The following is a 13769-nucleotide window of genomic DNA, read 5'->3' on the forward strand; positions in this document are numbered from 1 at the left end:
ATGAACCAACAACGCGCCAGAAATCCATACAGAACATAAACATTAAAAATTAAAAAACCAACTCATTAAACATCATCAGTGGTATTGGGAAGCAGTTCCGCTTCCTCTTTATAAATTATTTTTACTTTTTTGCAAAGTTTGCTTTCAAATAATTTCAATAAAAACTTCCTTTTAATTTGAAAAATATAAAATAAAATTATAATTATTAGAATGTAATGTACACTTAGAATGTAATATGCCCCTTATATATTATTTTATAATATATATTATAGTATAATAAATTGATGGATTTAAGAAAATATATAGTTATTAAATGTATACATACTCTGCAGTTTGGATACTGATCATTATGGACCACTGATTCAGGGGTCTGGCACATTGGGGAAGTTTTTTAAACATTTTAAAGACACTGCTAAAAGAAAAGATTTAATGTGTCTATAGTAACTCAATGATTTAATAATTTATTTTATTTTTCTTGCTAAAAAGAATTATTTCAAGTATTTAAAACTTTGCAAACTACGTATAGCATGAAATGGTTAATAAAATTTTTATTAAAATCTTGTTGAAATGAAATATATCTACATAAATAAAAAAAGTTGTATTATAGTCTTTGATAAACTGAAGAACGTTTGTTTTTTTATTAAACGATCATTAGTAGTAAGTTGTTACTTAAAAGAGTGTTGCTTAATTTTATAAAAAAATTATAAAAGAGCAAAGTTTAGAAATTATTATTTCTTTATTTAGTATATTTTGTTTTATTTAAGATTTTTTTTCCTTTAAGAATTTTTTTCTTTTTCTAGTTAAGTTTTTTTTTGTAGTTGTCTCCTGTTAGTCAAGTTAAGTTTTTTTTGCGCATTTTTGAAATGTTCACAAAACATCTAAAAAGCCACAGCCAATTTGTCACAACTAAATATTATATGTATGGTCATGAATAAAGTGTGGTTGCACCCTTGCACCAAATTGCATTTCTGACTGAGCCTGATGGCATAATCTGCTGTAGTTCAAAAATTCTTCTTCTTTTGGCTGCAAACTTTCCATAGCTTTTCAAAAAAGTTTTAATTTAAAAGGTGTTCAGAGAAAAGCTTTGAAAAAGTGGCAAAAGAACTTGATCAAAAAAAAATTTGAATTATACAAAAAACATAATTAAAACTAACATATGATAAAATGCAGATTTTGAGAATGTTTCTTTGTTATTTTCTTTGGAGTCAAAGACTGCACTGGCTTATAGTTCTTTTACACTGGTCTCAATACATAACTGATCTCAGTCTTTTTGATGATTCACATTTTTTGTTTGTGAATTTTAAAGTTAGAGTTTCCATGCATAAAATAATTCATTATTGATTTTCTGAAATTGCCTTTTTTTTAAAATGTCTTAGTCATATATTTACCGTTTGCACTGGTGTCTAACTGAGATATTACTATTTGCACTGGTGTCTAACTGAGATATTACTATTTGCACTGGTGTCTAACTGAGATATTACTAATAAATAGTAAGACCAAACAAACCATACCAATGCAACTATTTAGAAATGCAACCCATTACATCATCTGGAATGCTTTCTATTCATATTTAAAAATATCTCCACCACCACCACCCTGGTGGTGGGGGTGGTAAGGAGATGTCTTTAAATATGAGATATATCCACCCCTTCCTTCTCCTTCATACAGCAAGAAATATGAACTTTGTAAAGTCATCACTTCTAAACATCAAATGATTTGATGAAGTTTGACATAACTTGATGAGTTTTTTACTTTTTAAAGTACAAAATTTTATTATACTCACACTCAGAAGATTGGGGTTGATTTTTCAACTTAAGAAAGCATTGAGAATTAACACCGAGAATAGCTAAAAGATAAAACTTCTATTTACAAATTTTGTTTTTTTAATGTCAAATGCTTTATTTCTCTTAAATTTAAATTTTAGCTAAACTTTTAAACAGCTTTTTTTAGATACAAAGCTTATTTTTTGAAAAAATTGTTTTTAGATGCATCCTCAATGTGAAAGTCTTGGTCTTCAGCATCATATGCTGGAGCCAATACAAAGGATTCCTCGCTATAAACTGCTTTTACAAGGTTTATCTTAAATGATTGTTTCATGTTTTTTTGCGACTGAAAATTTTTCAAGTAATGCATATATATATATGTAATATTACTTTAGATTATATAAAGAAATTACCAATCAATTCTACAGACTATAAGGAAGCTGAAGGTACATATTTTGTATTAATAATTTGCATATAAACTCTCACAATTCCTATTTTATGTAAAGGTGTAGCAAATTGTCTATAATGATTCAATATGATAATTTTCTTTAGAATCACTAATTATTATTTCGAAAGCCGCAGAAAATGCAAACAGCTCTTTAAGAGATAATGTATGTTGATTAGTAACTTTGATAAAATAATTTTTTTTACATGTATATATATATCAAGTGTCAAGCTGATCACATTTATTTTAGCATTATTATCTGTTTGAGTATCATTAAATGTAAATGTTGTAAATTTTAAATAAATAAATTCTCACAAGTTATATTTTTTTAATTGATATTAATATGGTTAATTTTCAACTTTTAGTTAACAAAAATTCTGAAATTTTAAACTTTTTTTAAATTTTTTTTATGTTTGTAAGTTTCATACTTATATCAAAAAAATCATCAAACAATGTAGTGTCATATAAGTGTCATAAGTTGTATATATTTATTTATGCGTTCTTTTTAACAATGTTTCGTACTTTTTATTTTTTTATCATTTTTAATATGTTTACATAATCCTTATGACATAATTTTTTTTTTCTTTTACACATAGTTGTACATAGTTTATGTACATTTATGTGAACATAAATGTTCCAATCGTTACGATATTCAAACAGTTGAGGAATCCATAAAAACTTCTCTGGATTTATATAAATATGAAACATTACTGATGATCTCATACCTGAATTTGTACATACATTGACTTTAGTAGAATTTACTTATAAATTTTTATTATTATTATTATTATCATTATTACCTTTTGCTTTTTGTTCTTTTTGTCTGGAAATAGGTTGACATTTTAAAAATTAAAGCAAACAATATATTAGTATTGTGCCAACTTTAATTTGCAGCTTATGTACTAATACATATATATCTAATACTAGTATTACGTATATACTAATTATTGATGTACCGATTGCACATTTGTGGCCAATGCCGATACCAATGCTAATGAATAGGAAAAGGCCAATACTGATATGAAATATGAAACCATACAATTTTAAATTGTGTAAACTTTTTCCTGGAATCAGAACTGGTAAACAAATACTTGTACCCAAATTAGAACCAGACTTTTATTTTAAAACTCACTTAAAATAGTATACATTTTTTACTTTTTTTAACTACAGGGCGCAACAAATCGTTTTTTTCATAAACGTTGATGTTCGTATCTTTATTTATTGAAGAATGTCTAATTTAAGAGCTATATGTCAAATAAGGGAGTTTTATTTTAAAATAATTTTTTTATTCAAATAATCTTTTATTAAGTTATAAAGGAGATTTATTTTAAAATAACTTTTATTCTAGTTAACGAATTATTAGATATATCAAACATGCTTATAAAATTTATTCAGTTTTTTATTATTTCAGTACAATATTTCATGCATTTGCAAAGTGTATGCAAATCCACAAGAAGAAAGAAATCGCATGAAGCAAATTTTTGAGTCATGACAAAACGCCGTTTTGATTTTCTCATTATTTTTGCGCTAATATTTTTGTTATCAGTAAAAAATGGCAGCTATAAGTTTACACTGTATGCTTTTAAGAAATATATATATATATATAAATATAAAAAACAGTTTTAGATTTATATCTGCATTATATTTTTTTTAAATGTTTAAGAAAATAAATTCTAACTTCTCATAGGAACACTTCTATTAAAAAACTGTTACTGCAAGAAGTAATAGATGGTTCAACTCTAAAAGGAAGATAAACCTTCTTGTGAAATGAAACTTTCAGAATTAACAGCATTAGTAAATTCGTTTTTATTTGATGAATTAGCTAATCCTTGCCAATATTCAGGGTGAGTTCTAAGTAAAAAAGAACATCAAGTTGGGCATTTTGTTTATTGTTATTGTTGTTCATTAAAGTTAAAAGAAACATTGTGCTTTACCTTTTTTTTACTGTTGACTTTATGTGATATACTATTTAAATATGATTCATAACGATGGACTTTTTTTTTTGCTGCATTGAACTGATCAGCAATATTAGCAAAAATGTTTTATCTGCACATGTTTATCGACGAAAAAATCTTGTCTTGTGGAAAATGACCTTAATAATATGCAATAACTTAATGATTGTAAATGGTTATCTGTATAAATACAAAATAGTGAGTTTTTCCTTATTTATTTCGTTAAATTTATATACTTATAAAAAAGCTTGAGGAAATTAAAATAAAAGGGAACTAAAAATAAAATAGAAGTTGTATTGACTTTTCTTTTTTAAACCTTTAAAAATAATAATATTGTATCAAGTATTTAAAAAGTTATTATGTTAAGTTATTATTAAATACTTAATATGAAATTATTATATTTCATTTATAATATTAAATATAACTGAAATAATATAATAGTAATATAGTATATATTATTAAAAATATGATATTATTACTATAATAATAATTTAACTATTTTAAACAAAATAATTCTATATGTTCTATTAGATTATATGTATTTCAATAAAACTTAAAAATTCTTACCAAAACTTTTAAAAGTGTTTTTAGTATGCAAACGAATGTTACTTCACTTAAACAATAAAAAGTTTATAAAATTTATAAAAAAATTTTTATTATAAATAAAAAACTATCAATTAATTGGAAAAAAAATTGCTGGAGTTATGCGTTCGTTTTTAAAAAATTTCGAGAAAATGCCTATGTTTGCTTAAGTAAAAGTAAAAAAACATTTTCATGTTCGTCAATTTGTCGCGCCCTAAACTATGAAAAGAAAATTTTCAAAAAAAAGATACAATTTTAGAGGAACGCTTTTTATTTCAATTTTAAAGAAGAAAATTGTATTAATATAAGTAGTTTACTTAGAATTTTAAAGTCTTTGCAAAAAACAAATTAAAAAAAACTTTAACTTAAAATATATACATTTTCTCAAAATGAAAGACTTCAAAATCAAATACTAAGAAAATAATAACTTTAAGGTTTATAAAAAAAAGCACCAATTGCAGCTTTAACAGTATTTAGTATAAAAAATTGTGTATACAAATATTGTAATGTGAAAACATAAACATTTCTTCTGTTTCCATACCCAACGCATTTCATTGTGGAGAATAAATTTATCTTCCACTATTGAACTATCGTTCACTTTCAACAGAAGCTGGAGGGCATGACAAAATAAAACAACGCAAAATAAAATTATTCTAAACACAATACTATGGTAATAAAAGTATAAGTACATTCATCTTTTAAATTAAAGCTTATAAACATCCTCTTAAAAATATACAAATTTGCCTGTAAACAAAATCAATATAAACCGTTTTTCCAAAAAATTCTAAGTAATGCCTAAAGTTTAGTTTATTTTTTATTTTATTATTATAATGCTGGATAAAAATTTTTAAATGCTTTTGGTTGGAAAATTGGTAAATTAATAAAAAAAGATTGATATGGATTCTGATTGTGCAAAAAGTAGCAGATTCTGATACCGATCCTTATTTATTGGTACATAATACTAATGCTAATGCAATACTTTTATTAGGGGGCATCCATAAAGTATTTTTATTTACATAAAGGGTGCATCCATAAAGTACTACATCCATAACACAGTAAAATCACTGTTTTAGGCATGTGCCCTTGTGCGCACCTATATGCTTTCAACAATCCTCCCACCCCCTTCCTGTGTGCGTATGCACTATTTATTACAAAATCAAGCCCCCCCTTTCCCATAAGTTTTTTAAAACAATAAAAACAAAATTACTTAAATAATTTGCCACGTCTATGCTAAATAACATATCAGTTTTTTAAATTTGTGAAATTTGATACTCTTGTTTTAAAAACAAAATTTTAGGAGCAATTGAAAATAAGAGATAGTTAAATTGCATAAGTAATTGCTGTCTTTAAACGATTGAACAAAAACATATGCGTACTCTTTTTGCGTACTCTTTATATGCATTTGTACATTTTCCTTACCTGTGCATCCATAAAGTCTCCTTCCTTACCTGTGTACGTACTTTGTAAGAGACCTCTTTGGTATATACTAAAACAATTCTAGTATTAGGTATATACTAATACATGCTTATTGTAAGTACCAAAGTATTTGTTGTGTTTTTTTTCAACTATTTCTAAAAAACTACTTTGCTTTATTCTACTTACTCGTGAATAAAGTCTTGTATATCTTGTATGAATATATATATGTATATATATATTTTTTTACATAGGATAAATTCAAAGTTCTTTTAAACATTCAAGAGCGCATTGTAGATGGGTTGAGAGGAGAAAGTTTGGTTACTGCTAGCAGGGTACACTTTTATTAATTTATTTTATTATCTTTTTATCTTGCAGTTTTTTTTTTATTTATGTCTAATGATTGGAATTTCTTATAGGTGTTTTTAAAAGAAGGAGTATTAACAAAACTTGCTGCACGAAGTGGTACTAGAAATGTTCGAACTATCATGCTAGTAAGTTTTTTTTAGATATTAAATGTGTCATTTGGTTTGTGAATAGAAATCTCAAACAATGTTCATGAAAAATTAAAATGAGTATAAAGCTGTTTTTCAACAAGTTTCTAAATTATTACCTACCATTCTCTAACTTATTATCTATTATCATATCACCATTAGAAACTTGAAAAAACTTTTTTTCCCTAAAAGTTTTTTGTTGTTTTAATTTTTAATAACATTAACAGTTAAAAACATATAAAAAATTAACTGCTCAATAAAAGTAAAAGATGTTTAGAAAAGTTCACCTAAACAAAATGAAAAATTCAACTAAAAAAACAAAAATATATAAAAAGATAAAAAAACCATCACTACAGTAAAACACATGTAAATTTTTTTCACAGTAAAACATATATAAATAGTATATCAAAAGAAAGAAAATTTATGCACTATTCATTGATACGATTTATAAATTACCCAAACCAATCTTTTAGTGCTAAAGGTCATAGTTTTGAAGATTGCTTTAAAAGCCACAATCATAGCTTACTGCACTCTAAAGGTTAATATTCTATTATTTGGTATAAAAATAATAACAACAAATATTTAAACAGTCAGAGTTATTATTTGTTTAATAAGGTCATGAGGTAGACAAGATTTGAAGTTGCTTAATATTTGTTGAAGGATTGGTTTTTGAAAAGGTCTGAGAAAAAATTTGTTTTTAAAACCATTCTAGCTAGAAACAACTGCATGAGCAAAGTCTAAAATTTTCCAGAAGTAACAATTTATGTCACTCTATGAACTTATGCTAAGAATGAGACTTTTAATGACCTAATAATAAGACTGGTGCTACAGACTTATTCTCTTTAGAAAAACAGTTAGTTTTTGACATGAACATATAAGTGTAGGTATAAGAATGCCGGCTGTTCCTCTTGATGATACTGCTACCAATACTGTATTGCTGAAGTGGTTTAGTAGCAAAGTTAGAAGAATTTTTAAAAGAAAGCTATACCTAATTGGATCCATGCTATGTTAAAATGAACTTTCGTGAAAGGATCTTTAAAAAAAACTTGGTTACACATTTCAGTCATAAAGCTTCAGCAGACTATCTGCATAAGTTATGCTGAAATTAAGAATAAAATTCAATTTTTGTTAAAGCAAGTTTAAAATCCAGTAGTTTATGGTTATCCAATAGTTTATATTCCAAAGGTAATAGTAATAGTTGTGATCAAAGACTTTTATTTGAATGTTGCAAATGAATTGGTTCAGTTTCTGAAAAAGTGGCTTCTTATAAAATTGGATAAAAAAGCTTATAAAAGCAAAATATTAAAAACACTACATTATGCATAATACCTGAAAGCATATATTATGTTATGGTAAAAAATAATGATAACAAATTATTTAAACTATACTAAATCTTAGGCTAATGTTTTTAAACATGTTAAATGTGATAATTAGCTTAGTTTATAACTACAGAATAAACAAAGAAAGTTTAAACACAGATTTAAAGTAAATTCTAAAAATTAATTTTAATTTGAGTTGATTGACCTCAGTGTTTCAGAAATAATAGAGCTCCCTACAATGCAACATTTTTCAGTTAAAAAAGTCCAACATGTAATTGACAATAACGCTAAACTAAAGTTTTCTGACTTCTCACTCCCAGAGTGAGTATAAAGCAAGTGATAAAACTAGTATTGGAAGCATATCAACATGTTTATGGGTTCAGGAATTGCCACAGCGTCATTTTAACCAAATTACTTTAAAGTGCATAAAACATGTATTTCAAAAGAACATTCACATTCATATGATGATATTTTTTATCCAAATATATTTTTTTTAATAATCAAGTAATCAGAATTAAATTATTTGACATTTTTATGTAAATGTGGTTAAGCATGAAGGTTTTAAGATTTTCAGTCAACAAATTATTATAAATTTAGTTTAATTAACATAAATGTTAAAAAACTATTAATTTTATAAATTGTAACAATTCAGTATTTTAAAGATATTTTTTTGCTAAATCTCAAAAGTATTTAAAATTAAATCAAGCATGTAATTCTTTATCTCAAGTCCCTCAAATTTTAAGAGTAATATTATTTTATCAGCCTCCAACAACTGCAAGATTATGCAATATGTTGTAGTTAGATACTTGTTAGGGTGTGACATCTGCCCCCTATATAAAAAAGATCTTTTCATATTATGAAAACTTTTTGTTGGTTCTCACAAGCAACTTTGTTAAATTTTTTCAAAATTTTATTAGGGACCCTTGAACACCTGTAAGTGTTCAAGGGTCCCTAATAAAATTTTCAAAACTTTATTAGGGACCCTTGAACACTTACAGGGTCCCTAATATTATATAAAAAAAGTTTTCCAAAAATATGTCATGTTGGGTCTAATTTTAAAAATAACAATCATTTTATAAAAAAATTATATTTAAGATTTTTTTTGTAATGATTATCAAAAAAATACAATTTTTTCATTTTTAGGTTAAAAAATGTCATTTTTCTGCAAAAAACTCTAAAATAATAATTTTTTAATAATGTTATTATTTTTTAAATTTTTATATAAATTCGCTTCTTTTGATACCCAACATACATACTTTAAAAAAAAATTTTTAATTTAATATTAGGGAGCTGGTATGTGTTCAAGGGTCTGGTGCTCCCCCTAAATCCAAAAAAGTTTTGAAAAAGTTTAACAAAGTTTCTAGTGAGAACCAATAGAAGGTTTTAAGAATATAAACAGATCTTTTTTAGAATATAAGGGGCGGATGTCACACCCTAATACTTGTGGTTGCTTTAAATTAAGTTCAGCTAAAATCAGTCTTTTTTTTTGTTTGGTTTATTTGAAATATGGATGTCGAAATAACTATGGCTTATTTATATTTTAGTTTAGCGATCTTCTGCTTTGTTGCTGTGAGTCGACTATTGGTAAATTAAGAGTTCGCCAAATCATGGATCTGATTGGTCTTAATATCGTTCAAGATGATACGCTTCCAGAAAATTCTTTTAGAATCCAGAGTCGACAGCGTATACTTGATTTGATTGCCAACACACATGAAGAAAAAGAAGAATGGGTCTCAGCAATTAAAAATGCTGTTGATGATATTGACAATAAGAGAGGTTAGTTACCAGGATTTAATAAATAATCTTATAATCAATACAAGTTTTATATATAAATAAAGTATCATTGTTATAATCAATAACCTTGTAAATACATTTTAGTTTTAAAATAAGTTTTAATTCTTTTAACACTTATACATATTTTGTTGAAATAATTTTAGGTACATTGATTTGCAAAGCATTAGAAAATGATGAAGTAATTAGTAATGATATTGTTGGTCAGAAAGCTCCATTGTGGGTTAAAGATGAGGATGTAACAATGTGTATGTTATGTACCTTAAAATTTGGGCTTATTTACAGAAAGCACCATTGTCGCGGTTGCGGAAGGGTATGTAAAGTTCTTAATAAATATTTCTCTATGATAACAGTGAGATCTTTTTATATTTAATTTTGATTTTAAAAACAAGTTCACTTTTTCAAGGCAAGGGAGAATATGCCATTAAGTTTTTGTTTTCACATCCTTCTTCTAACCTTTTGGATGCTTGCTAATTTTTGATGCTCCACTTTCTTATATACTATAACAGCAAGCTTCTCTTTTTCAGAGGAAAATGCTGATTACATTAATTTTAGATAAGTTTTGAAAAATTTATTTGTAACAATAAGAATGAATTTTAGGTTAAATCTCTTGAATTTTCCATGGTCTCAATAAGTTACAGAAAAACTGCAATAGTCTTTGCAAAAATCAGAAAAATTAATTCAAAATTTATCAATTTTTTTCCTAAAATACTACCTATACTTTTTTGTTTTGTTACGTAACAGAAAAGCGCAAAGCTAGTAAATTTAACTTTACTCAATATGCATATTTATATTGTTAAAAGTTAAATTGCGTCAGTTGTGTATTTTAAAGTACCCAATTGTAAATAAACAATTTTTTTCTAACATTTTGGTTTTAACAAAATCTTTGCCTACTACATTTCATTCTAAGATTAATCTAAAAACTTAATGATAATGAAACAACACTCTTGTTCATTAGCAATTTCAAAACTAAAAAAATCTTTTCATGAATTTGTTACATAAAGTTTATTAATATCAGGTAATTCATATATACAGTTGTAAGTGCATTAAGCACTTTCGTATATTAATATTTTAGTAACTGAATAAAAAATATTATTGAGAACTATAAATTAGATTTGATAAAAAAAAGTTTTCTTTAACATGTTTGAAAGTTTTAAAAGTTTGTAAAAATGTTGTAAAACTGAGAATTTTGATTTTTTAAATTAAAAATTTAAATTAAATTTAATAAAATAAATTTAAATTTACTATTATTTAATAATAAATCTAATTTGAATATAATAAAATAAGTTTAAATTAAAATTTTTTTAAAACGGAAAGTCGAAAAAAGTCTGTTTTTTTATCTTAAAAAAAAGTTTATTTCACAATTGTGGTGAAAGCGTTTTTTACAACATGCTTACTGCTTTATGTTTTTTGCTTAAACTATTTCCAAAGACTGTTTAAATAATCTAATTGAAAAAAGTTTTGGCGTAACGTAAATGACCTAACACATAGTTAATAAGGGTGTAACGCTTCTTAACAAGACCTGCTATATCTCTTGATTTTGATGGTTTTTCTAGTTTAAAGGTTTCCCTAATAACATTTATATATTGTTATATGCAGATACCATCCCTTTTACATTTTCAATCAGGGCTGTTTGGCATTTAGATTAGCGAAAAGCATGTGCTGTCAATTTTGTAGATTAATTCAATATCTTATAATTTTTGTGAGAATAAATTTGTACGAAATAAAAAGATATGTTTTTATTTTGAATTGCTTTGTAGAAAACACTAATGTGATTTGATTTTAAAATTTTTAGGTGATCTGTGATAAATGTTCAAATTATCGCTCGATTCTTGCATATGCTGGTAATCAACTTCAGAGATTATGTTATTCTTGTTTTAAAAAGTTGAATCCAAACATTAACCCGGAATCATTTCCCGATGATAAAGAATCAGATCTTCCTAGACAATCTATTGCATTCTCAGGTAATTATGTTAATTTTTTTGAAAATACTTATACCTTTATGAGACTTTTTCACCAACTTAGTTACAAATATTGTTATATATAACTCTCTATATATATATATATAAATATATATATATATATATATATATATATATATATATATATATATATATATATGTTTGTATGTATGTATGTATATATTTATATATATATATATATATATATATATATATATATATATATATATATATATATATATATATATATATATATATATACACACACACACACACACACACACACACACATATATACACGTACATATATGAGTGAAGCTGATGATGTTATGCTGAATTAGGTAGCTGTGGAGGCTTCAGTACATACATTTACTGACAATATAGGTAGAACATTCAAGGACATACCTCTACATTGACTGAGGGTTTGGGTTTTTGGGGCAGCAAATTTTTTTTTATATTAATTTTAGTTTTTTCTTCTTTTTTAAAAAAATTTCATATTTTGAGAAATTAAAGAAAAAAAGCACATATTTTAAGAATCAAAGCGCATAAAATATACTCTGAAATTGCATCCTTTCATATTATCTGTCGTATATATATATATATATATATATATATATATATATATATTTTTTTTTTTTTTTTTTTTTTTTTTTGTTATTTCACCTCCCCAAGGCCCAAAGGCCACTACAGATGAGGAGGCTACTTATTTGTGGTTATAACCCTCTCTCAACTCTATAACTCCGAAACACGAACCTTGACGAACAAGGCCGCTGCGCGGAGAAACAATATATATATATATATATATATAGATAGATAGATATATATATATATAGATATCTTATACTGCTGGTTTAGGTGAGCAGTCTGATGTCATACTGAAATAGCCTGCTGCCGGGGGCTTCAGTACAAACATTAACTGACAAATAGCCTGACTAACAGCAGAGTCCTGCTACATCGACTGAGGATTTGGCATAAGCCAGCAGTCTTCTCTTTCATTATTCTTCATTTTTACTTCTTTTTCTGAAAATTTATATTTAAATAAAGTAACAAAAATATGATAACAATTTGTTGCATAAATATGCTATGATTTTATATATACATTAACATTTTTTTATTTTCCAACCGGATATTGAATACCTGGATATTTAAAAATTATCCGGCCGGATTATGTTATTCAAAACTTAAAGTATAAGTATTTTATTATGACAAAATATTACTGTGAAAACCTTCAAAATAACGAGTTTTGTTTGGAAACTTTTCAAAATAATGATAACTGTGATTTCATAGCAGTATGCATTCTGTGTGGAAAGCAGGTATACAGGGGATGTAATAAATCTGGTCAGAAGTCATTTTGCATAACTCCGCTGCAGAATCACGCCAAAAAAACTCATTGTAAATTGTATGAAAAGGGAAAAAAAATTAATATTGAATTTTCTTCAGCTGCACAAGAAATTTCAATATCTATTGAATTCTGATGAAATCTCCTTTTTAAAAGCTGCTTAATGAAGTTGATGTTTTTTTTAATCACTTGATTATAGAAAGAAATGATCGCGTTTTAAATAATAAGAAATGTGAAGAGAATTTTCCACTGCTAAAAGAGTTAGCACTTAAGTTACTAGCACCACCTGCATTCTCTGTATTTTCAGAAGAGTGTTTTCATTATTTATGAGAAAAAGTGATCAAGGCAAGTGTTAATTTCTCCACGTTGAAGTAAAAGAAATATAAATGAGTGAGAAACTGATGTATTAATTGCGCATATAGTGAGAAACTGATGTATTTATTGATAAAAAACTACATCATATTTGGTTATATGTTTTTTTATTAGTATATATATATTTTATAGTGATATTTTGGCTAATGTAGTGTAAGCCATTATCAAACTGAAAAAAATTCATAAACTTTTATAAAATTAAATCAAAAATGATGTCATTGCAACAGATTTAAACTTGTTTAAAAAAAAAATTAAGAAAAAGTGGTTGATGTCATCACTAAATTACCAATGTTGCAATTTAAGAATTTCTCCTGTGACCTTGAGTGCTGCAAACGCTG

General features: G+C 25.7%; 1 protein-coding gene across 3 annotated transcripts in view; it reads left to right on the forward strand.

Annotated features, from left to right (window-relative positions):
- Positions 1–13769, forward strand: part of LOC100206710 (FYVE, RhoGEF and PH domain-containing protein 2) — a 63430-nt gene that overhangs the window by 30767 nt on the left and 18894 nt on the right. For all 3 annotated transcript variants that reach the window (XM_065800973.1, XM_065800975.1, XM_065800974.1), the window contains exons 8-15: positions 1986–2073; positions 2159–2209; positions 2316–2374; positions 6410–6490; positions 6575–6649; positions 9513–9744; positions 9906–10072; positions 11555–11723. In XM_065800973.1, coding sequence (XP_065657045.1) covers positions 1986–2073; positions 2159–2209; positions 2316–2374; positions 6410–6490; positions 6575–6649; positions 9513–9744; positions 9906–10072; positions 11555–11723 — 922 coding nt within the window. The remainder of the gene's footprint in view (positions 1–1985; positions 2074–2158; positions 2210–2315; positions 2375–6409; positions 6491–6574; positions 6650–9512; positions 9745–9905; positions 10073–11554; positions 11724–13769) is intronic.

The sequence above is a fragment of the Hydra vulgaris genome, chromosome 07, assembly GCF_038396675.1.
Source record: "Hydra vulgaris chromosome 07, alternate assembly HydraT2T_AEP".
Classification (NCBI taxonomy): domain Eukaryota; kingdom Metazoa; phylum Cnidaria; class Hydrozoa; order Anthoathecata; family Hydridae; genus Hydra; species Hydra vulgaris.